The sequence below is a fragment of the Microcaecilia unicolor genome, chromosome 1 (genome assembly GCF_901765095.1).
Source record: "Microcaecilia unicolor chromosome 1, aMicUni1.1, whole genome shotgun sequence".
Taxonomy (NCBI): Eukaryota; Metazoa; Chordata; class Amphibia; order Gymnophiona; family Siphonopidae; genus Microcaecilia; species Microcaecilia unicolor.
Window position 1 is genome coordinate 21135362 of NC_044031.1, and position 24717 is coordinate 21160078.

Here is a 24717-nt window from a genome sequence, read left to right on the forward strand (position 1 = left end):
TTTCCCGGGGCGAATATACTTTAAGCACACATACTTAAGATTTGCCCCACACTTTGGCCCGGGTAGATTAGACACAGCATACAGGGAGTGGGAGAACATGGGCCTCTGTGAATTGGGACAAATGCATGAACAAGGCCAGACACCATCATTCCAAACACTCTGCCAGGAACATGAACTCTCCCCGCTGCAAGCATTCCAATACTGCCAGGCAAAAGATTTTATTTGCCGTAGAGCGGCGGAGGAACTTAGTCTGGAAGAAACACAATTGGAAAAAGGACTGAGGGGAGGAGGAGGGAGAGGGGGTGTTTCCAGGCTCTATAAAGCGCTGCTAGCCCGTACCTATCCGGTAGAGTACTATACACATAGATGGGAAACTGCACTTGGGGCCTCATATGACCTAACGCAATGGGCAATGGCTTTCCGCTCATTGCTTAGAGTCTCAGTTTCCAGCGCTATGGTAGAAAACGGGCACAAAATTTTGTATAGCTGGTACTATACCCCCAGCCACTTGGTTAAAATGTATAACTCGGGCTCGGCCCTATGTTGGAGGGACTGCGGGATAGAGGGGGATATGTATCATATTTATTTATTTATTTATTGCATTTGTATCCCACATTTTCCCACCTATTTGCGGGCTCAGTGTGGCTTACAATAAGATATGAATAATAGAAATACATTTGTTACAACTAGGTTATGGATTACATTGAACAGAGTTGTGCGAGACATTCGAATATCATTGGGAATATAACAATGGGACATCAACATAGAAACATTGGAAGGAGACAATGGGAAAAAAGGGCATTGTTAGACACCAAGACATATGGTGTACATAGTTCCGTGAATAAATGTATGATTGACTGGATAACGGGATGAGGGATCAGAAGTGGATGTGTATTGCATTGGTGAACAGTGAGTGTGGTCTCTATGTGTTTTGGCTCTTTCCGTAAGTTTGTTCAAACAGGTGAGTCTTCAGTAGTTTACGGAAGGAGGCTTGTTCGTTAATCATTCTTAGGTTGCGCGGTAATGTATTCCAAGACTGCGTGCTCATGTAGGAAAAGGTTGACGCGTGTAGCGTCTTGTATTTCAGGCCCTTGCAAGTTGGGTAGTGAAGGTTGAGGTGAGTTCGGGATGATCTTTTAGCGTTTCTGGGTGGTAGGTCTATTAAATCAGACATGTACGCTGGGGCTTCACCGTAAATGATCTTATGGACTAATGTGCAAACTTTAAAAGTAACGCGGTCCTTGAGTGGAAGCCAATGTAGTTTCTCTCGTAGTGGTTTTGCCCTTTCATATCTAGGTTTTCCGAAGATGAGCCTGGCTGCTGTGTTCTGGGCTGTTTGACGTTTTCTCAGTATTTGCTCTTTGCAGCCTGCGTATAATGAGTTGCAGTAATCCAAGTGGCTAAGGACGAGGGATTGCACTAGGCTGCGGAAGACGAATCTTGGGAAGAATGGTCTTATCCTTTTCAATTTCCACATGCAGAAGAACATCTTCTTGGTTATGTTGTTTGCGTGGGTTTCGAGTGTTAGGTGGCGGTCGATAGTCACTCCAAGGATTTTTAGCGTTTCTGAGATTGGGAGTTTTAGGTTTGGTGTGTTTATCACGTTGAATTCAGTTGTGTTGTATTGGGAGGTGAGTATCAGGCATTGGGTTTTTTCTGTGTTTAGTTTCAGGCGGAATGCATCTGCCCATGTGTTCATGATGTGTAGACTTTGATTGATTTCGTTGGAGATTTCTTTGGTGTCTTGTTTGAATGGGATGTATATTGTCACATCATCGGCGTATATATATGGGTTGAGGTTATGGTTTGATAGGAGTTTTGCTAAAGGGATCATCATTAGGTTGAATATAGTTGGTGAGAGAGGTGATCCTTGTGGGACTCCACATTCAGGTATCCATGCCTTGGACGTGGTTGAATTTGATGTGGCTTGATACGAGCGCAGGGTTAAGAACCCCTTGAACCAGTTCAGGACATTTCCTCCGATGCCAAAGTATTCGAGTATGTGTAGTAGGATTCCATGGTCAACCATGTCGAAGGCGCTTGACAAGTCAAATTGTAGGAGTATATTGTTGCCGGTTGCAATTATTTGTTTGAATTTGGTCATAAGGGTGACTAATACTGTTTCTGTGCTGTGATTCGAACGGAATCCTGATTGGGCATCATGCAGTATTGAATGTTTGTCTAGATAGTTTGTGAGTTGTTTAGTTACCATACCTTCGGTTATCTTGGTTATTAGTGGTATGGATGCTATTGGCCTGTAGTTGGTTATTTCGCTCGTGTTTTTCTTTGTATCTTTAGGAATTGGTGTGAGTAAGATTTTTCCTTTTTCTTTTGGGAAGAGTCCATTTTGTAGCATGTAGTTTATGTGGTTTGTTAGGTTTATGATGAATTGTTGAGGAGCAGATTTCATGAGGCTATTTGGACATATGTCTAGTTTGCAGTTGGATTTGGCATATCTTTTGAGAGTTTTAGAGATGAGGTCTTCTAATAGTTCAAATTCAGTCCAGGTTCTGTCTGCTGGGTGTGTTCCTTCTTCTGGATCTAGACAGTCTAGGAGAGTGGTGTATTCTATAGGGCTGGCGGGTATTTTGTGTCGTAATAGTATAATTTTCTCCTTTAAGTATTTCGCAAGGTTGTCGACACTTGGTATATCTTTGCTGTTGGTTGTAACAGGTGTGGTGTCTAACAGTTTGTTCACGAGGTTGAAGAGTTTATGTGTGTCTTTGTAGTTTGGTCCTATTAATGTTTTATAATGTAGTCTTTTTGTCTGTTTGATGGTGTATTTGTATTTTCTCCGAAGTTGTTTCCAGTCGTTTAGTGTTTGTTCGTCTCTCTTTTTGTTCCAAGCTCGTTCAAGTCTCCTGACTTGTGTTTTCAGTTTTTTCAGCTTTTCGGTGAACCATGGATTTGCATTTTTCCTGTGTGATGTTCTGGTTTGGGCTGGGGCGATTTTGTCTAATGTTGTTGTGCTTATATCGTCCCATTCTTGGAGGAATTGGATGGTGTCAGCGTTTGTAGTCCATTCGCTCTGGTAGATCTGTTGCCAGAATGTTCTGGGGTCTATTTTTCCTCTCGTTGTGTAGGTTGTTCGCTCATGTTTATTGATTGTGTTTAGTTGTGTTTTTCGCCAGTAAAGAGTGACATTTGCTTTATGGTGGTCTGACCATAATGTAGGTGTCCATCTTGTGTTAGTGAGTGTGATAGTTGAGTCCGGTTCGAATCTATTTGTTATGATATCTAGTGTGTGTCCTTTTTCGTGGGTTGGTTGTAAGTTGGGTGTTTGCAGATCCCAGAGTTTTAGGAATTCTTTGAATTCTCGTGTACTTGGTAGGGTGTCATCTTCTAGGTGTAAGTTGATGTCGCCTAGTATGAGGATGTTTGAAGCTGATACGCAGGTATTCGAGATGAAATCCATGAGTTGTATTTGGGTGTCTTGCCATTTTCCTGGTGGCCTGTAGAATAGGATTGTGTTAAGGTGTCCTATTAGGCTTGGATGGTTGATTCTTGTCGATGCAATTTCAAGTTGTGGTGAGGTAGATTCGCCTGTGATTGTGATGGTGAATTCAGGTTTGTATATTATAGCTATTCCGCCTACTCTTTTTTTCTCCATTTCTTGTCCAGTGCGTGATTTTGTATTCTGGTGGGCACGTTTGTAGGATGGCGGGGTCTGTGGGACTATGGAACCAGGTTTCTGTGATAAATAAGAGGTCTAATTTGTCTGTGGTGATCCAATCTAGTATGTCTACTGAGTTGCTTACTGCTGATCTTGCATTGACGTATCCTAGTTGGATTGGGTGATGTGGTTCCAAGGTGGGGTTTGATATGTTTATTTTTATTAGTTGTCTGTTTCTTCGGTGGTTGAATTTGTTGTTGTCATTGTTTTCCTTATTTTGTCGGTGGTGTACTTATTTTGTCTGTGGTGTACATATCCGGGGTTTATTCCAGTTGGTTGGTTGTTGTGTCTTTGATTTGGTAGGTTGTTTAAAGGTTGTGCATAGGATTGGTGATATGTAAGTGGGTTGTTGTTTTGGGCGTGCATTGTGTGTATGTGAGTGTTATGCGGATTGTGAGTAGTGGGGTTGTTGTTGTCTAGGTTGTGGGTTGTGTTTGCGTGTAAGAATATAATGAGACACTGGATGGTTATGAGTGTATTGCTGGTGTTCATGTCTATGTGTTGGGCGCTGTGACAAATAGGCATCTGGTGTACATTTGAGCGATTCAAAGTTTACAATTGCATTTGAGCTTGGCAACAATTCAAGCGAGGTAGTGCTAACATTTTCAGTTAAGCTTAGCAACAATTTAGTTTAAAGCTGGCAGCAGTTCAGTGCTAGGCAAGCGCAGTAGTGCTTATATTTGTATTTAAGTATGGCAACAATTTAATTTAGAGCTTGGCAACAGTTTATTGCTGGGCAAGCCTACACTGAATGCTTGGCAACAGTTCACTATTAGGCAAACGAGGTAGTATTTGCATTTGCATTAATCTTAGCAGCAATTTAATTTAAAGCATGGCAACAGTTAAAGGTGCTATATTGGCATAGGACACAGTTGCTTTCAGTTTAAGTAAGCAGAGCAAAGCAGGGTAAAGCGAGGATTTTTAAATTATGTTAAAGCTAAAGCAGTGCATGCATGCTTGCTTGGTAACAGTTCGCTATCAGGCAAACGAGGTAATATTTGCATTTGCATTAGTCTTAGCAGCAGGATACATTGGTGGTCCTGTACTCATGCAGCTCGATACTGGAAGAGAATATTGGACTTTGTAAAATCAGTGACAGACACTCAATATCAGTTGAAAATGGACTACTGTCTTCTGCACTTTAGACCGCCAGCAGTCAAAAAGCATGTGCACCAGTTTGCCACACAGGTGTTTGTAGCGGGCAAGCTGGTGTTGGCGCCAGCCTGGAAGAAACCTCAGCTACCAGGCCTACCAGCTGTGCTGGAAAAACTGAATTATATCCAGTTGATGTCTAAACTCACCACAATGCGCAAAGGACAACTGGCTCACCATCAGAAGATATGGGACCTTTATAACACTTGGGCTATCCACAAAAGTGAGCAAATAGAACCAACTGCACAGACACTCTAAGGGGTGGGGGGGAGCGAAGAGGGAGGGGGGAGGTGGTTTATATCATGCTTAGCAATTGTTGATTATAATTACAACGAAGCAGTTGAATAAGAACACCAAAGTTGTATTAATCACTTGTAAAAGTTTGACCTATTGCTATTGGCTTTAATTTTATAAAATTGTATAAATTAAAAAAATTAAAAAAAAAAAAAAAAAAGAAAGAGGGAAAGACGTCCTCCAATTGCAGGAATTGAGGATTGGGCCGGCGCACCATCATTGAGAGGGTCGCCCATGAACTCCAGGCCTTCAGCCGGCCACTGCGGAACGTTTGTCTGAGCGAAAGGAGTTCCTCTGCTGAAAGCGGGCACGTGAAGTAAACCCAGAACGCTCCGGGTGGTACCTTCTAGCTTCACGGAAGCAAGGTCTGGAAGAGGAGGGAACCGCCTGACCCTTGGAAGAAGGCCGCAGCCTATCCTCGGGTAAGCGCTGGGGTTTAGCATCCCCCAGGCCCTTGACAATTTTCTCCAACTCCTCACCAAATAGGAGAAGGCCCTGGAAGGACAACTTCACCAACCTTTGCTTAGAGGCCATGTCAGCCGCCCAATGCCTTAGCCATAGAAAGCGGCAAGCGGCCACCGCCACAGCCATCTGTTTAGCCGAAGCTCTGACCAGATCATAGAGGGCGTCAGACCAAAATGACAAGGCCGACTCCATCCACGGTGCCACCTCCGCAAGGGGCTCCGCTCCATCCCCGGGCTGTTCCACTGCCTGTTGCAACCAAGCGAGGCAGGCTCAAGCAGCATAACAACTGCACACAGATGCCTGTAAGGCTAGGCCTGAAATCTCAAAGGACCGTTTCATTGCTGATTCCAGACGTCGGTCCTGCATGTCCTTCAGGGCGACCCCTCCCTCTACTGGGAGGGTAGTCTTCTTCGTCACAGCCGTGACTAGGGCATCTACTTTAGGCACGGCCAAGTGTGCCAAGTGCTCCTCACTGAGAGGGTATAAGTGCCCCATTGATCTGGCAACTTTCAAAGGCCCCTCAGGGTCAGCCCATTGAGCCGAAATAAGCTCTTGGACGGAGTCATGCAAAGGAAAGGCTCGAGCAGACTTCTTAGTACTTGCCATCCTCGGATAACCAGAGGATGCTTCGCCCATCACAGGATCTTCAATAGAGAGGGCCTGTAAGGAATCAGAAATAAGCGCTGGCAGCACCTCGCGGTGGAAAATCCTAACCGCAGTGGGATCCTCTGGATCCAGTGGCAGTCCTACACCTTCCTCTGGCTCTTCGGACCACGAAGGCCTGCCAGACCCCTCAGAATCCCCACAGCCCGACCATGGGGGGGGGGGGGGGGGAGAAGGGGGTGCGCCACTCTCTGAAGGGGAATTTACCCTTCTGCGCTTGTCTTGCGGCCAACTGTCTGGGGAAAAAAAATGCCTGACGGCAATCCCGGGCCGGATCCACCGGAGGGGAACCAGGTAGCAACGCAGAGTCAGACATCTGCGGCAGAGCTCTTTTTAACATGAACGCTTTATGTAAAAACAACACAAACTCAGGGGCAAAAGGCTCACCCTGGCCTCCCAGTTCCAATCCGGGGCAAGCAGCTCCTCTGGTAGCCTCCATCCGAGGCTCCCCTCCGGCCTCAGACCCCTCTGGCGCATCCAAGATGGCTCCCGCTGCCAGCTCCACCGAGCGGGAAGAAACATCGCTCGCCATGCTCGGGCCAGCCCTGACGTCTGAAAAGCATTATTTACAGAGCCCCGCTGTGGGTCTGCGCTTGCCACAACGTGAACAGCGCTTAACAACCTCCGCAGCCATTGCCGAAAATGGCGGAAAATTTCAAAATGGCAGATTCACGCCAAAAACATCCCGATTGCGGGCTCTCCCCGGAGGAGCTACAAGACTCTCTTACCTCACCAGACCGAGTCCCAGAGCTCTGGTCACGCTGCACAGACAGAAGGAAGCCTCAGAATTGCAACACTAACAAGCGCGTCGCGTTTATTTGTTTGTTAACGCTGTGAGGAAAGTTAGAGGCAACAGCTACAGAGGCACTCTGGAGGTCCAGGAGAGTGGGAAAGGCAGGGAAAGGACAAACCAATGTGCCTTTATGTTTCAACTTTTTTTATTGTATTATCATAATGGCAGACCGTTATACATACACCAAAATTAGTACATATACATCACAGTCAACTAAGTATAACATCAACAATATTTTGTAATAATTTCCACCCCCCTTTCCTTCCCCATCCCTCCCCTCCGATAAGCTGACATACTATTGTAAGATTGTTGACAAAAGAAAAAAAAACATCATTTATATAATAAAGTAAAATAATATCATCCTCCATTGCCTTATGTTTTTTCATTTGTTACCCTTTGGTCTCAGCTGTATGATATAACCAATATCACAACTTGGTCAAAAGACCCCCCCCCCTCCCCCCCCTATTAACCTATAGATGAGTCTTCTGTTACCACAATTGATACCCAAGAATATTACAGAGTATTAAGAATTCGACTTCTCCCTCTGTGAGTCATCCCGTCCAAATAACAACACCCCCAAATTTTTAGAAAGCGCACTTTTCGCTTGTACGTTCCTTTTGCCTCTCTCGCTTCCCAAGTAAGCAATTGGTGTACCTGGTTCCGCCAATGCCAGAAGGTCAGAGGGTGTACAGAGGTCCAGTGTGCATTATGCATTTTTTGGCAATGAGACATACTTTGCGACACAGCATTATTTTGTCTTTGTTTAATCTGGGAAAGGTGTCATGTTTATCTAATACTAAACATAAGGGATTCAATGCTATATCACAATTGACAATTGTAGATAGAAATACAGCTATGTGTCTCCAGTATCGTTTTATTAAAGGGCACACCCATATCGCATGATATAGCGTATTATCTGCCCTCTGACATTTCAGGCCGGTAGCGGTATGGATGCCCCCTGACTTGTATAGTTGTGTCTGGGTAAAATAAGCCCTATGCAGTATACGAAACGCACATTCCCGAAGGCCTGCCCCTCCTACTATTCTGGGTATATCCTGTATTTGTTTTACAATATTCCATTCTGTCAATGCCCTGCCTATATCTGTTTCCCATTTCTGACGAAGTTGGCTAAACTCTCTCCCAGGCATCAGTCCCCACAATTTCAAATGTATGCTGGAGATCGACGGGACCTCTTCAGCTATTTCTTCAAAGAATTTTCTAACTTTCTCACCTAATTGCTTCTTAATCTCTTCTGTATTTAGTGTGCGCACATAATGTGTGAGTTGGCGATGCGCAAAATGATCCCTCCATTGTCCAGAAATTTGCATTTGTGTTACCGCTTTGATATGCCCATCAGCCCCCAGTATATCTTGCATGGTTACTATGCCATTTCTTTCCCATGTGACAAAGGTTTGATTCTCTATCCCTGGCAAAAACATCGGGTTGCCCCGAATAGTTAGTAACTCGGTGATAGATGGGTCTCCCCCCAGGAGTTTCCCTATATATCTCCACGCTTCCCTGATGGGCTGGAGCAAAACACTATGTTTAAATCTATGGGGGAGTATTTTATTCTGAGTGTGTAATAACGCTATCAAACCTATAAATGGCAAGTGACCGACTCACCTGCAAATGCGCAGTAGAGACTTCCCTCTCTGTCCCGCCCCCGCGTCAAGACGTGATGACGGGAGGGGGAGGGGGCGGGACAGAGAGGGAAACTGCGCGGAAGGGGAGGGAGGGAACCGCTGACGTCGCTACCGCTCCCCCCCCAAGGTAGCCGCTACCGCCCCCCCCACGCCGGAGTCGCCACCACCCCCCCCTTCACCCGGCCCGGGCCCTCTCTTTGTTATTCAACTTACAGCAGCGCCGAAACAGCAGCAAGCAGCAGCTCCCGTTGGCCTTCCTTCACTGCCTGTGCCCCGCCCTCGCCGACGTGACGTCACACGAGGGCGAGGCACAGGCAGTGAAGGAAGGCCAACGGGAGCTGCTGCTTGCTGCTGTTTCGGCGCTGCTGTAAGTTGAATAACAAAGAGAGGGCCCGGGCCGGGAGAAGGGGGGGGGGTGGTGACGACTCCGGCGTGGGGGGGGGCGGTAGCGGCTACCTTGGGGGGGGGGGGGGGCAGGGGGGGGCTCAGAAAGAGGGGGGCCTTGGAGCTGGGAGGGCTGGACTGAAGGGGGCCTTCCAGCTGGCTGGGAAGAAGGGGGGGCCTTGGAACTGGGAGGGAGGGAGGGAAGGGGGCCTTGGGAGCTGGGGGGGCCTGGGGCCTTGGAATTGGGAGGGAGGGCGGGGGGCCTTGCAGCTGGGAAGGGGGGAGGACTGGAGCTGGGAGGGAGGGCAGGGGGGCCCTTACAGTTGTGAGGGAGAGCAGGGGGCCTTGGAACTGGGAGGGAGGGAAGGGGGCCTTGGGAGCTGGGGGGGCCTTGGAACTGGGAGGGAGGGCGGGGGGCCTTGCAGCTGGGAAGGGGGGAGGACTGGAGCTGGGAAGGAGGGCAGGGGGGCCCTTACAGTTGTGAGGGAGAGCAGGGGGCCTTGGAACTGGGAGGGAGGGAGGGAAGGGGGCCTTGGGAGCTGGGAGGGCCTGGGGCCTTGGAACTGGGAGGGAGGGAGGGCGGGGGGTCTTGCAGCTGGGAAGGGGGGAGGACTGGAGCCTTGGAGCTGGGAGGGAGGGCAGGGGGGCCCTTACAGTTGTGAGGGAGAGCAGGGGGCCTTGGAACTGGGAGGGAGGGAGGGAAGGGGGCCTTGGGAGCTGGGGGGGAAGGCCTGGGGCCTTGGAACTGGGAGGCAGGGAAGGGCGCCTTGGGAGCTGGGGGGGAGGGCCTGGGGCCTTGGAACTGGGAGGGAGGGAGGGCAGGCAGGGGGCCTTGCAGCTGGGAAGGGGGGAGGACTGGAGCCTTGGAGCTGGGAGGGAGGGGCAGGGGGGCCCTTACAGTTGTGAGGGAATGGGGCCCCTTACAGTTGTGAGGGAGAGCAGGGGGCCTTGGAACTGGGAGGGAGGGAGGGAAGGGGGCCTTGGGAGCTGGGGGGGAGGGCCTGGGGCCTTGGAACTGGGAGGGAGGGAGGGCAGGGGGCCTTGCAGCTGGGAAGGGGGGAGGACTGGAGCCTTGGAGCTGGGAGGGAGGGACAGAGGGGGCCTTGGAGCTGGCAGGGAAGGAGGATGGCAGGGGGCCTTGCAGCTGCAACGGGAGGGGGGCCTTGGGAAAAAAAACATTCCAATACGCGCCCGTTTTAACGGGCTTAACGGCTAGTATAATTATATGGGGCAAAGTCTCATACTCAAGTGGTGTATGAGCCGATGTATTCAATAGCCAATCTCTAACCTGTCGTAGCAAGCAAGCCATATTGTAGTATTTAATATTTGGAATCCTCATTCCCCCTTGTCTCCACCCTCCTAGTAGGAATTTCTATTGAAGTTTGGCCCTTTTCCCAGCCCAACAGAATTTCATCAGGATTTTATAAAAGTATTTTATGTCAGTTTGCTTGAGTCTTAGTGGTAAAACCTGTAAAACATACAGCCACCTCGGCATTATCACCATCCTTGCTAAACGTATCCTCCCTGCCAAAGATATCGTAAGGTTATGCCAGGAGTCTAACTGGTGCATGGTCTGCTCTTTGAGTTTGCTAACATTTAAATCATATAGGTCTCTTGTATTTACCGGTAGTAAGATGCCTAAATATTTAAAAGATTTAGTTGCCCACTTTAACGGGAAATCTATGGGCGTCTGCATTTAAAGCTAGGGCCTCCGATTTGTCAAGATTTAGTGTGAATCCCGAGTAATCTCCGAACTCACTAAAAATTTCTAATACATTACCCAGCGCTTCTCTTGGGTTCTTTAAAATGATTAGCAAGTCATCAGCAAATGCAGCCAATTTGAACATCTGATGTTGTATGTCCACTCCAGGCACCACTGGGTAGTCTTGAATATCCCTAATTAGAGGGTCCAAATATAATGCGAAAAGTAAGGGCAATAGCGGGCAACCTTGTCTCGTTCCCCTGCCTATATGAATTGCCTCAGATAGATTCCCATTGACCATTACTTGCGCTAGAGGGGCTGCGTACAAAGCTCTAATCGCCTGCACAAACTCGCCTTGTATACCATATCCCTCCATCCCTCATGTAAGAAAGACCATTCCACTCTATCGAACGCCTTTTCAGCGACGAAGCTAATCATTAAAGCTTGTTCATTAGTGTGCCCTAAGTATTCCAATGATGTCAAGATTCGTCTGATGTTCTTGGCAACCGATCTGCCCTGCACAAAGCCAACTTGAGCTTCATGGATTATTTTTGGTAGAACACGGCCTAGTCTATTTGCTAAAATTTTTGTGAATAGTTTTGCTTCATGGTTAATAAGCAATATAGGTCGATACGACGTTACTAGTTGCGCATCTCGATTAGGCTTTGGAAACACGATTATGCGTGCTAAATTTAAATGCTCAGGTAGTGTACCATTTGTTATCCATTCATTGAACACTTTAGTTAATGTAGGTATAATCGACTCTCCCAATAATTTATAGAATTCTGCTTTGTATCCATCGGGGCCTGGCGCTTTGCCCGTCTTACTGTGTCCTATAGCCCATGTGATCTCATCCTCACTAATCTCCGCATTCAATAGATTGCGGTCATGCTCATTTATCTGTGGGATCGTAAGGTTTTGGAGATATTGCTTGCCTGATAGTCCTTCCTGCTCTGTGGAGCTATATAAGTGTTGATAGTATGTTTTGAATGCCTGTCTGATTTCCTTATTAGAATGTATCAAACTCCCCTCTTGTGTTTTTAAACTAATGATATTTCTGGAAGCGTATCTAGGGGCAATAATTCTTGCCAGAAATTTCCCTCCTTTATTCCCAAATTTATATAATTGAAATCGATAATATGTTGGGGATTTCACTTCCCTGTCATGAAGTAAGGAGTTGAGAGCCGCCTGCATCTCCAGTACCTCCTGTCTAAGTCGAGGGCAAGGATTTAAGCCATAGTGCCTATTCACTTCTCGCAATTGTCTCTCAAGTCGCAAGATTTCCCTATCTCTTGCACGTTTGTATTGGGTAGTGAAACTGATAATTTCTCCCCGCAAGACCACCTTGGCTTCCCAAAAATTAGTTGAAGTTGGTACTGTTTCCTCATTAAAATGTTTGTACTCGGCCCATTTCGTTTGTAGATGTTCTCGAAATCTCACATTATTTACTAGATACGTTGGGAACGTCCACCCCCGAAACTTCTCTTCTTCCAACCCCCCCATCCAATTCATATGTACCGTCGCATGATCCGAGATAACGCACGGTCCTATGTCTGCGTCTCTAACTGTGGGACATAGTGTGCTTGATGTTAATAGATAATCAATCCTGGAAGAGGTGCCATGGGCCCTTGACATAAGTGTATATTCTCTAATCCCGGGATGCAGTGTCCTCCATATATCTATGAGATCTAGTGTGGTGCATAGTTCAGTTAACCCTCTAGTTTGTGTCCGGTGGGTTGTTGCCGGAGGGTGCGAGCGATCTAATTGTGGGTCCCAGGTCATATTAAAATCTCCTCCCAGTATTATGGGTATTGATTCTAAGTGTACTATTTTTGCCACTAGTTTCTTGTAAAATTTAAGATCTAGGACATTTGGAGCATATATACTGCCCAGCAAGAGTTTTTGTCTATTAATTGTGACAATAGCTAACACATATCGACCCTCTGGGTCCTGGATTATCTTATGAATATGACTTGCTATTCCTTTTCTAATTAGAATTGCCACTCCCCTTTTTCTCCCTATCGCTGCTGTTGACACACATTCCCCCACCCACCATTTATTCAGCTTAGCATGTTCTTCTGCAGATAAATGTGTCTCTTGTAAAAAAGCTATGTCAGCTCTAAGCCGTTGGAGGTGTCTTAAGATTTTTAATCTTTTATGGGCGAAGGGATACCTCCAACGTTCCATGTAATAACCTTAATTAGTGCGTCTGTTTTGGCCCATCCATTTCCATATTTGCGTGATCTTGATGCCCGAGAGGAGCCAGCCCAGCCTCCAGCCCCCCCCCCCCCCGTTCCTAATATTCGAACGAGTAGTCTATCCCTCTTTTCAGGTATCATTTGTGTTTTCTGGTAAGCTCTCCTATAGCCCCGCTCCCTCCTCCCCTCCCCTATTCCTTCCCTTTCCCCGTGAATCCCCTCTCCCCCCCCCCCTTCTATCCCTATTGGAATTAGGTCACCATCGACGCCTCTCCCTTTTTCTGTTCTAATTTGTATTTAGTATATTCGTCATCTTCATTCCCCCCCCCCCTCCTTATAATCTTCTAGCCATTCCCTGTAGTTCCTACCCTTATACCGTTAATCCCCTGTCTTATGTGTCTTTGCTATTGCTTCCCTCTATTAACTCGCTGATGAGTCTCTTATATGTTTTATGACCCCTATATTGATTAGTAACAGATTTCAAACTTTAACCATACAGTGCAATTTAACATGAACATCAATGCAGTGTTATATGAGTACTCAAAGTTCTTCTCTTCATCTCTGTATTATCTGCTATTAGGTTAGCTCAGTAAGTCTATGATGATCATCCTCATAAACTTACATGGTTTCCACAGGCCCAAGTCAGTGTTACACCATCTGTGTCCCATTGCTGCCATGTTGCAGCTTCATTTGTAATCCAAGGCTCCTGTAGTGATAGCATAATCAAGTATTTCAATTATAGTCCCACGTGTATGTTGTGGGTCTTTCTAACTAAGCCCCAAGATCCACATTATAGCTCTCTTTAAAATTGCTTCCTATGTTTTGCTATTTCCACAATGGTTGTATCTATCTTTAATCCAAGATCCTGCAAATCAATTTAATAGTAGCAACAGTACAGCTTGACACAGTTATTCATCATACCTTTCTTCATCTCTGTATTATCTGCTGCCAGATTAGATCGAGATGTCTGTTGTGGTTAAGTTAGTGATCTTAGATGGCTTTCATAATCCCTATTCAAAATTGTTCAATCTGTGTTTCGGTGCTGTCTTGCTGTATCATCTTTTATAATCTCAGTTTCCACTATAAATGCAGAGTCATCCATTGGGACCATGTTCACAGTTGAATACTGTATTTTATCCTTTCTGCATCTTAGTGATGTTTTCCACTGTATATGCCCATATCCGTTCTGCTATGTTTAGTTTAACACAGTCTCAACTCTAGGGTGAAAGTATTATTTATTGCTGTTGTCCTTCTGTTGAGGTTTCTTGAATTTGGTGCCATCAATTGGTGCACTGGTTATTTATCTCCTCTAGTTTTATACTTTCTTCGTGTGAGCATAGTGGCGCTTCAGTTTTCTCCTTCCAGTTGTTCTAGGAATTCTTTCGCCTCCTCTACTGTGGTAAATATTTTATTTCCCGTTTGGTGATTCACTCGCAGCTTCGCAGGATACATCAAAGTGAATCTAACTTTTCGCTGTACCAGCTCCGAGCACACTGGGGAAAATTTCTTTCGTTGCGCTGCTACCGCGGCCGAGTAATCTTGAAAGCATAAGACCTTCCGATTGCCGCTGTGCAGGTCTTTTCCGCTTCTCAACGCCTGCAGAATGGCTACCTTGTGGGCAAAATTAAGTACGCGGCATATAACCACCCTGGGCCGCCCTTCTACTCCCTGCTTAAGGCCCAGATGGTGTGCCCTTTCAATATGCAACGGGCCCAGCGCAATCGGCAACTGTAGTTCTTTGGTAAGCCATGTCTCAAGGTATTTGGCCAGGTCTCGTTCTCCCAGGTCTTCAGCGAGCCCCACGAGGCGAAGATTGTTACGCCTCGATCTATTTTCGAGGTCTTCGATTTTGTCAGTGTAAGTAGCGATTAGCTTTTGTAAGCGGCTTACTTCTGTTTCCATCTTATCCACACGATCTTCCGTATCGCTTGCCCGTTGTTGGTATTGCCCCATGTCCAATTGTATCTGCGTTACGCTGCTATGTAGTTGTTCCAACTTGTTATCCAGCGCTCCCAGCTTTTTCTCTAGGATGGCTTCCAGTGCCTGAGTAACTTCCCCGACGATCTCGGCTGCCCACGCGGATCCCACCGCTGATGTCCCCGGGCTCGCCGGAGCCGCCATCTTGTCGTCGGGTGGCCGGGTCTTTTCTCTCTCTTTTCTGGTGATCTTAGATGTCATTCTCACCAAAAATAGTATTAAACTGTTCTCCGTTCAAAAGACTTTCGTTTACCTTCGTTTGTGGGGTATTGTATCAAATTTTGAAGACGAATTTTTGATAAAGATTCTAAGGGAAGGCAGGAGCTGCGCAATGAGCGTCATCTCCCGCTCATCTCGTCACGTGACCCTCAACCTATGTGCCTTTAAAGTGAAGCTGCAATAGCCACAACACCCCTGCTACAACTGGCAAAAGCCCAGGAGTCACCCCAGGTAGATTATTGAAGGAGCTGAATAAGCTGCGTCCAACCCTGCTGGGTAGATAGAGAATACTGAGAGGCAGATGGAGCTAGCTGTCCAGGAGGCACTATGGTTTTCAGTGTTCTCTATCTCCCCCTGCTGGTAGGTGGACACAACCCATTCGTAATGGATTCATCTGCTTGATGACAAGGAAGCACTGTATATATATATATATATATATATGTTTTATAGCTTTCTTTTAGTTAGATGGCTTGATTAGTGTGCATATCTCCTAATCTGACTTAGTCAGTGTGTATATTTCTTAATCATTGTGTAGTTGGAACAATACGAGTTATACACTCTCCAATTAAAGTGCTCATAAAGAGTTTCATTTACCCAATACGAATCCAGAAGAATCTGTAGTATTTTATTCTTTGAGCAGTCTGTAGTGATTAAGTGAGCAGGCTGCACTACCTAAGCAATACATACGTGCGCAGAAAAATATTTCTGCACGCGCCCAAACCCTGCGCCTACACTACCACAAACCACTTTTTAACTGCGGCTTAGTAAAATGACCCCTAAGATTTAAGCTACAAATAATACAGGTGTTAAGAGATTGCTATGTAATTTTTACTCTGCTATCATCAATTGAAGGAATTACCCTTTTATTACTGTATGATTTATTGTCTAATTGTAAGCCACACTGAACTCAATCGGCTAATGTGGGGCATAAATGTCAAAAATGCAAAAGTGTAAAAAATGTATTTCAATTATCAGCAATATTTCAAGTCATTTTCATTGTTTATGTAGTTTAACTATTGTCATGAAAAGATACTTTCTTTATCTGCTTGACTAGTTTAACAGGAGATATATACTGGAGAGTTTTAACCTGTGATTAATAGGTGCCAGTTTGTGATAAGACACCGTCAATTACTGGCTATATTTCCACTGACGTGATCAGTTTGAGTGCAGCAGTGTTTCTACATAATTTTACTTTAGAGCATTAATATATTTCATTTTTTAATGTGATCTTTTTCTCTTTTTTTGTATGCATTTTGGCTTTATAATGATGCCCAAATACTACTAATAAAACTGTAAAATTATCCCTTACCCAGTGAGATCAGAGTCTGATAATTCTCCGTCATCACCTCCTTGTAAAGCTCCTTCTGTCCTTCATCTAAATACTCCCACTCCTCCTGGGAGAAAGAGACAGCGATGTCCTCAAACGTCACTTGCATCTGGAATACAAACCAGAAACTCACTCAGCATCTTCTGCATTGCATCCATGAGGACATTTCCGAAAGCTGATGCTCACTGGGGCAGGGAAAGTTTTGCTGGATTCATATAATTTAGGACTACATAACACACATCGAAAGGCAGTATATCAAGTCCCATCCCCCTTCCCACAACAGGGTTATATTTTAGTCTACCCAGGGTTGGGGCTCAGCAAAGCAGAGGGACAGATTTTTGTATGTATATGATTTGAAGAGACCATCACAGAGCAGGATTATAGCAACTAGAAAGCTGGGACACAAAATCTTCCTTTGTAGGACCTCTGATCTCTCTCCCCACAGGAGGATCCCAGAGTCCCTTCTCCAGGTCTGCTTGGGGTCCAGACTGTGCAGTGTGTCCCAGGTTAGAAAGGTGCAACAAATTAACAGGAAGATAGGGCCAATTTCCTACCTGAACAGAAGCTCCTGCAGGCATTTTCCTCTCTGCTTTCGCAGTTTCCAGAATTAGAAATGAAGGGATCTTTCTTTGGCTGACGAATAGGCGCTGAAGATTTGACTCTTGCAGTGCTGGGACGGGAGAAGGGACACAAGGGCAGAAAAACCTGTTAAGCTGCAAATTAAAAAGCCTCGGTCTCTCCTGCTGTGCGGCACAGACTGATGACATCACAAAAGACAAGGAGAGGGTGGGGCTTTAAAGTGAGACCTCCTGATCCGGTTCAGGAGGTTAGATTAAAGAACAGTCTTTTCTTCTCTCCACCCCTTTTACTTCTGATTGGTCAGAATGTTAATGAAGGCGGGAAGAGGAGCTTTGTCCTTTCCAGGAACTTCTCTTCCCTCCCTTATCACTAGAAGAGGGCGGACTCTTCTACTGCTAGTCCCACCCCATGCACGATTCTGACCAATCGGCACTAAAAGGGGTAGAGTAAGTCAACAAGAAAGGTTTAGCTCTCAATGTGCAGAGGAGGCTGAAATTAATCTTTTCTTTGTTCCATTCATTTGCAGATTAATTAGTAACTTCCAGCTCCAAATCTCAGCTTCAGCCCTTTTGTCCCTTCTTCCTACACTGCAAAAGACAAATCCTTCAGCTCATCTCCCTCAACCAGAGAAAGCCCCAAATTAATTTCTAATCCTGCAAACTGCAAAAAGGTTCCCCTCAGTTAGGAGACTGTCCCCAACTTCCTGTTTTGTTGCAAATACTGCTGCAGCTTTCTAACCTGGGACACTTTACAGTGGGGACCCCAAGCAGATCTGGGGCTAGGGAATGGAATTGTGGGACCCTCCTGAGGGCAGGAGAGAAATCAGGGGTCTACAAAGGGAGATTAGATTTTGTATCTCAGATTCTGTGTAACTGGTTTCTAGTTGCAATAATTGCTTTGTAATAGTGTCTGCAAATTATATTAATCCTGGCGGAATTCTGTGCAACTGCGCAGTGCAGTATTTAACACAGAATTCAACAGCCATGCAAGATTTACCTTTTTCTTGCAGAATCGGGAAATTTTTAAAAGAAAATCACAGGGTAGTACTGCGGGAATGGGGATCACAATTAGTTCTATCCCGCGGTAATAAGGATAAAAGGATGGCTGACTGGCCTGCTCTGCCCACCCCGAGCTTCAGTGGACCCTCCCCGGGCCTCCTTTATGCGCCCTGGAGGTATAGTGGCCTCTGTGGAAGGAAAGAACCCCACTCTTTTCTGGCTGCTGCTGCTCTGCCTGATGCCGCAACTTCTTCAAAATGGCCTTTGAGACTTGATGTGTGCTGCAGGACGTCACAGTGGTCATTTTAAAGAAGCCTTTGCAGCTCCTCCTACCGAACTGGATCAGTGAGTACAGAGTGGGGGATCTGGAACAATGTAAATCAAAATTGAGTGTTTGTTCGGGGGAGCTGGAAAAAATGGGTGGAATGTGGGGGCTCGAAAAGGTGGATGGACTATGGGTGCAGGGGGGGGGACTGGAAAAAGGTAAAATTATGTATCATACCTGATAATTTTCTTTCCATTAATCATAGCTGATCAATCCATAGACTGGTGGGTTGTGTCCATCTACCAGCAGGTGGAGATAGAGAGCAATCCTTTTGCCTCCCTATATGTGGTCATGTGCTGCCGGAAACTCCTCAGTATGTCGATATCCAAGCTCCATCCGCAGGACTCAGCACTTAGAGAATTACACCCACAAAGGGACACTCTGCCCAGCTCACCACCGCCGAAACGGGGGAGGGAAATTAACCCAGCTCATCCCCACACAAGTGGGGGAGGGGAATCCGTCCAGCTCATCCCCGCGGAGCGGGGGAGGGACACCACCCCGCCGATGCGGGGGGATCTGGCTTATCCTGCAACCGCGGGAGGAGCTGACTGACCCTAACGCCGCCGAAGCGGGAGGGGTACAAAGCTGCCCTACAGCCGCACGAAGCGGGAGGGAGCGCCGGCAGAATTTATGTCTCAATCCAGCCTCGTAAAACGGAGGGGAGAGGAATGCAGCAGCTCACTGTAACACAAACTCGTCTCAACTCTTGAAGAATCCAATTGAAAAAACTTGAACACGAAGTCCTCCTGAAGTAACTGAAGACTAAACTTGAACCTGAAATGCAACCAGAATATAAACAGTACAGATATCTGAGAGTAGGGTTACCATTTTGTGTCCTCTGAAAAAGAGGACACATGTCACGCCCCTACCCCGCCCCACCACGCCTCATGCCACGCCCCCGCCACGCCCCATGCCACGCCCCTTCAGGTCGGGTTCCGCCCCTACTCCCCCCCCCCCCGTCGCATAGTCCCCTCCCCCCATCACATACCCCCCCCCCCCCCTCACTTACTATCTAGCCCTGGTGGTCTAGTAGTGTCTTCTCTTCGGGGCAGGAAAGAGCCCCCTCTTTCCTGCCCGGAGCGCTGCCTGCCCTTGCCTGCTGCATCCTCCTCGGTCTGGCTGGGGATTCAAAATGGCCACCGAGAGTTGAAGCGGCCTCGCGAGAGTTCAACTCTCGGCGGCCATTTTGAATCCCCAGCCAGACCGAGAAGGATGATAGACAGGGGAGGCAGCGCTCCGGGCAGGAAAGAGGGGGCTCTTTCCTGCCCCGAAGACGTCACTAGACCACCAGGGAACATGGTAAGGAAGGGGAGGGGACGGGAGACCAGGTCACCAGACCCACGGCGCCGATCGCCCGCCCACCGCACGCACGCGCCTCCCCGCACCCGCGCTCACGTTTGTCCAGAAATCCGGACAAACGTGGGCGCGGGCAAAATCCGCCGGACGCCCCGGACATGCCCTCAAAAAGAGGACATGTCCGGGGAAATCCGGACGTATGGTAACCCTATCTGAGAGGGGCTATGGATTGATCAGCTATGATTAATGGAAAGAAAATTATCAGGTATGATACATAATTTTACCTTCCATATCATCATGCTGATCAATCCATAGACTGGTGGGATGTACCGAAGCAGTACTCACCCAGGGCGGGACATTGAAATCCCTGACCGCAACACTGAAGCTTCAAACCGGGCCTCCGCCCGAGCAGCCACAGTCAAGCGGTAATGCCTGGAGAAGGTATGGGCCGATGCCCAAGTTGCCACCTTGCATATCTCTTCCAAGGAGACGGACCCGGCCTCTGCCATCGAGGCCGCCTGAGCTCTAGTGGAGTGAGCCTTCAGCTGAATAGGCGGCACCTTCCCCGCGGCCACATAAGCCGCTGCAATGGCTTCCTTGACCCATCTTGCCACTGTAGGCTTAGCAGCCTGCAGACCCTTACGAGGACCTGCAAACAGGACAAACAGATGATCCGACTTCCGGAAATCATTGGTCACTTCCAAGTATCTGATGATGACTCGTCTCACATCCAGATATTTGAGAGCAGAGTATTCCTCTGGGTAGTCCTCCCTACAAAAGGAAGGGAGACAGAGCTGCTGATTCACATGGAAGCGAGAAACAATCTTGGGCAGGAAGGAAGGCACTGTGCGAATAGTCACTCCTGCCTCAGTGAACTGCAGAAAAGGCTCTCGACATGAGAGTGCCTGGAGCTCGGAAACTCTTCTGGCTGAAGTGATAGCCACCAAAAAGACTGCTTTCAACGTCAGGTCTTTCAGAGATGCCCTCGACAAGGGTTCAAAAGGCGGCTTCTGCAAGGCTCTTAGCACCAGGTTGAGATTCCACGCAGGCACCACTGAGCGCAGAGGAGGGCGCAGGTGATTAACTCCCTTGAGAAAACATACCACATCTGGCTGCGAAGCCAGGGAAGCACCCTTCAGGCGGCCCCTGAAGCAAGCCAGAGCCGCTACCTGGACTTTAAGGGAACTGAGCGACAGGCCTTTCTCCAGACCTTCTTGCAGGAACGCCAGCACTGAAGAAATTGGAGCAGTGAAGGGAGAAAGTGAGCCTGCTTCACACCACGCTGCAAAGGTATGCCAAACCCTGGCGTAAGCAGTAGAAGTAGAGCGCTTCCTCGCTCTCAGCATAGTGGCGATGACCTTGTCTGAGAAACCCTTCTTCCTCAGACGCTGCCGCTCAATAGCCAGGCCGTAAGACCAAAGGGGGAGGGATCCTCCATCACCATGGGACCCTGATCCACTGGCAGCCGCAGAGGGTCCTCCACTGAGAGCCTGATCAAGTCCGCATACCAGGGACGTCTGGGCCAGTCCGGACCCACCAGGATTATCCGGCCCGGATGCTTTGCCACCTGGTCTAGCACCCTGCCCAACATGGGCCAGGGCGGGAACACATAGAGAAGCTCCTGTGTCGGCCACTGTTGGAGAAGAGCATCTACTCCCAGGGATCGAGGGTCCCGTCCTCTGCTGAAAAAGCGCGGCACTTGGCAATTGGCCGATGACGCCATCAGATCTAGGCTCGGCTGGCCCCAGCGCTTCGTGATGTCCAAGAACGCCTGAGCCGATAACTGCCACTCTCCGGGATCCAAGGTATGGCGACTGAGAAAGTCCGCCTTGACATTCATGACTCCGGCAATGTGGGCCGCTGACAGCTGTTCCAGGTTCGCTTCCGCCCACTGGCATAGATTCATGGCTTCCTTGGCTAGAGGGGCGCTCTTGGTACCTCCCTGGCGGTTGACATAGGCCACAGCCGTGGCATTGTCCGACAGGACCCGTACTGGCTTCAACGCCAGTACCGGGAGGAACTCCAAAAGTGCCAACCGAATGGCTCTGAGTTCCAGGAGGTTGATAGACCACTTTGCCTCTGCAGGAGACCAGAGCCCCTGCGCTGTCCTTCCCAAGCAGTGGGCTCCCCAGCCCGTCAAAGAGGCGTCCGTCGTGACGACAATCCACTCCGGGGTCACAATAGGCATCCCTGCAGACAACTTGTCTGTCTTCAGCCACCAGCTCAGCGCCTTGCGCACTGCTGGGTCCAAGGGAAGGCGCACCGCATAATCCTCCGACACCGGAGTCCAGCGCTGCAGCAGAGAGTGTTGTAGTGGTCTCATATGAGCCCTGGCCCAGGGCACTACTTCCATCGTGGCCGTCATAGAGCCCAACAGCTGCACATAGTCCCAAGCCCGAAGCGGATAGGCTACTAGGAACTGGTCCACCTGAGCCTGAAGTTTGACAATCCGATTGTCCGGCAGGAACACTCTGCCCACTTGGGTGTCGAATCAAACTCCCAGATACTCCAGGGACTCCAGGGACTCCAGTTGGGCGCAGCTGGCTTTTCTCCCAATTGATGATCCACCCCAGGGAGCTCAAAAGAGCAATCATCCGGTCCACAGCTTTGCCGCAGTCTGCATAAGAGGGGGCTCGGATCAACCAGTCGTCCAGATAAGGATGGACTTGTACTCCTTCCTTTCGCAGGAAGGCCACGATGACCACCATTACTTTGGAGAAGGTCCGCGGGGCAGTAGCCAACCCGAACGGGAGGGCTCTGAACTGGAAGTGTCGGCCCAGGACTGCAAAACGCAGAAAGCGTTGAGGAGGAGGCCAGATGGGAATATGCAAGTACGCTTCCTTGATGTCCAAGGATGCCAGGAACTCCCCTGCCTTCACTGCCGCTATAACAGAGCGGAGAGTCTCCATGCGAAAGTGCCGAACTTTCAAGGCCCGATTGACCCCTTTGAGGTCGAGGATAGGCCGTACAGAACCTCCTTTCTTTGGTACCACAAAGTAAATGGGGTAATGTCCCTTGCCAAGCTGATTTTCTGGCACCGGAACGACCGCACCCAGGCAGATCAGATTGTCCAAGGTCTGCTGCACTGCCACAGCTTTGACCGGAGACTTGCAGGGAGAGAGTACAAACCCGTCTCTTAAGGGTCGGCAGAACTCTAGCTTGTAGCCGTCTCTGATGACTTCCAGCACCCAAGCGTTGAAGTTACCCTGGTCCACTCGCCCAGAAACGAGGACAGGCGTCCTCCAATCTGCACTGGGCCATGGACCAGGACCCCGTCATTGGGTACGAGACCCTGGGGGAGGACCGGAGGACGCACCTCCGGGACGGCGATCTTTGCGAAAGGAATGCTGCTTGGGGGAGAAGTTCCTCTTGAAGGAAGAGGGGGCAGAGGAGCCCGACTTGCCCGGGCGGTACCGACGGGCTTCCTGAAACCGTCCTCTGGAGTTACCGGGGCGAGCACTGGCCCGAGCCCTGACCTCTGGTAACCTCTTGCCCTTAGACGTGCCGAGATCGGTCACAATTTTGTCCAGCTCGACCCCAAAGAGCAGCTTGCCTTTAAAAGGCAACTTAGCCAGGCGGGACTTAGAGGCGTGGTCAGCAGACCAATGTTTCAACCAAAGCCACCGCCGCGCAGAGACTGTCTGATCCATACCTTTAGCCAAGGCTCTCAAGACATCATACAGTAAGTCTGCCAAATAAGCCAAGCCCAATTCCAGGGCCGGCCAATCAGCCCTCAAGGAAGGATCCGAGGGGGAAGCTCGCTGCACCATCGTCAGGCACGCCCTGGCCACATAGGAGCCGCATACTGAGGCCTGCAAACTTAAGGCAGCCGCCTCGAAGGACGCCTCCAATCTTCTGTCTTGGGCATCCTTTAGGGCCGTGCCACCTTCCACCGGCAACGCCGTTTTCTTAGTCACCGCAGTGATTAAAGAATCCACGGTAGGCCAAAGAAAGGCCTCACGTTCACTTTCAGGCAAAGGATAGAGGCGGGACATAGCCCTAGCCACTTTGAGGCTCGCTTCCGGGACATCCCATTGAGCCGAAATTAAGGTGTGCATGGCATCATGCACGTGGAAGGTTCTAGGCGGGCGCTTCGTCCCCAGCATAATGGCGGATCCAACAGGGGCTGAGGGAGAGACGTCCTCTGGAGAGGAAATCTTCAAAATGCTCATGGCCTGCACTAACAGGGTGGGCAAATCCTCTGAGCGAAAGATCCGCGCTGCAGAGGGGTCATCCGCTCCATCCGAGCGGGAATCCGTCTCCTCCAAGGAATCCCCAAAGGACCGTTGGGAGAACTCAGATACGCTGCCCTCATCTACATCAGAGGAGACAAAGTCCTCTAAGGCCTGGGAATCCACCCGAGGGCGTTTACTTCCGGGGGCCTCAACCCCTTTATCGGACAAGGGAGAAGGGGCAGTGTTTTGCATAAGGAAGGCCTGATGCAGCAGCAAAATAAACTCGGGGGAGAAACCCCCCAGACTGTGCACTTCAGCAGCCTGGGCCACAGCCCTAGACGCACCCTCAACCGGCGCTCGCAAGAGCAGGGGAGAAACATGCTGTGCATCCAAGATGGCGTCCGGCGCGACACTCCACGAAGGAGCCGCGCGGGAAGAACGGTGCTTAACTTTAGCCGCTTTTTTGCCGTCGCCCAAATCAAGGGCGGCCATGGCATTAACGTCTCCCAGCTCAAGGGCGGCCCAAGAAGAAGCCGTCCGAGCTGAGTGGCCGGCCAAGATGGCGGAGGCGAGCAGCGGGGGATGGGCGTTTATGGCGGGAAAAACCGCCGCACCGGAGGAAGACCCGGGACATTGACCGGCCTCCAAACTGACACCCAACAAGGGCGAATCAGACTTTAAGACCTCCGCATCCCCGCTAGAAGCGCACACGCGGTCCGGGGAGCGATTCTTCGCGCCCTCGCCCTCCGACGCCATAGGCCACGTGGAGATCGATCGGGGAACCCCCTGCCCGCTATAAAAAGGTAAAAATTACCTGCTTCTCGCTCCGAGCTGTAACGAACTGGTGTCCCAGT

At 48.8% G+C, this 24717-nt stretch overlaps 1 protein-coding gene across 1 annotated transcript in view; it reads right to left on the bottom strand.

The window, feature by feature from the left end:
* Nucleotides 1-24717, bottom strand: part of LOC115463276 (zinc finger protein 271-like) — a 972359-nt gene that overhangs the window by 22714 nt on the left and 924928 nt on the right. The window contains exon 2 of the mRNA XM_030193649.1: nucleotides 16473-16599. Coding sequence (XP_030049509.1) covers nucleotides 16473-16599 — 127 coding nt within the window. The remainder of the gene's footprint in view (nucleotides 1-16472; nucleotides 16600-24717) is intronic.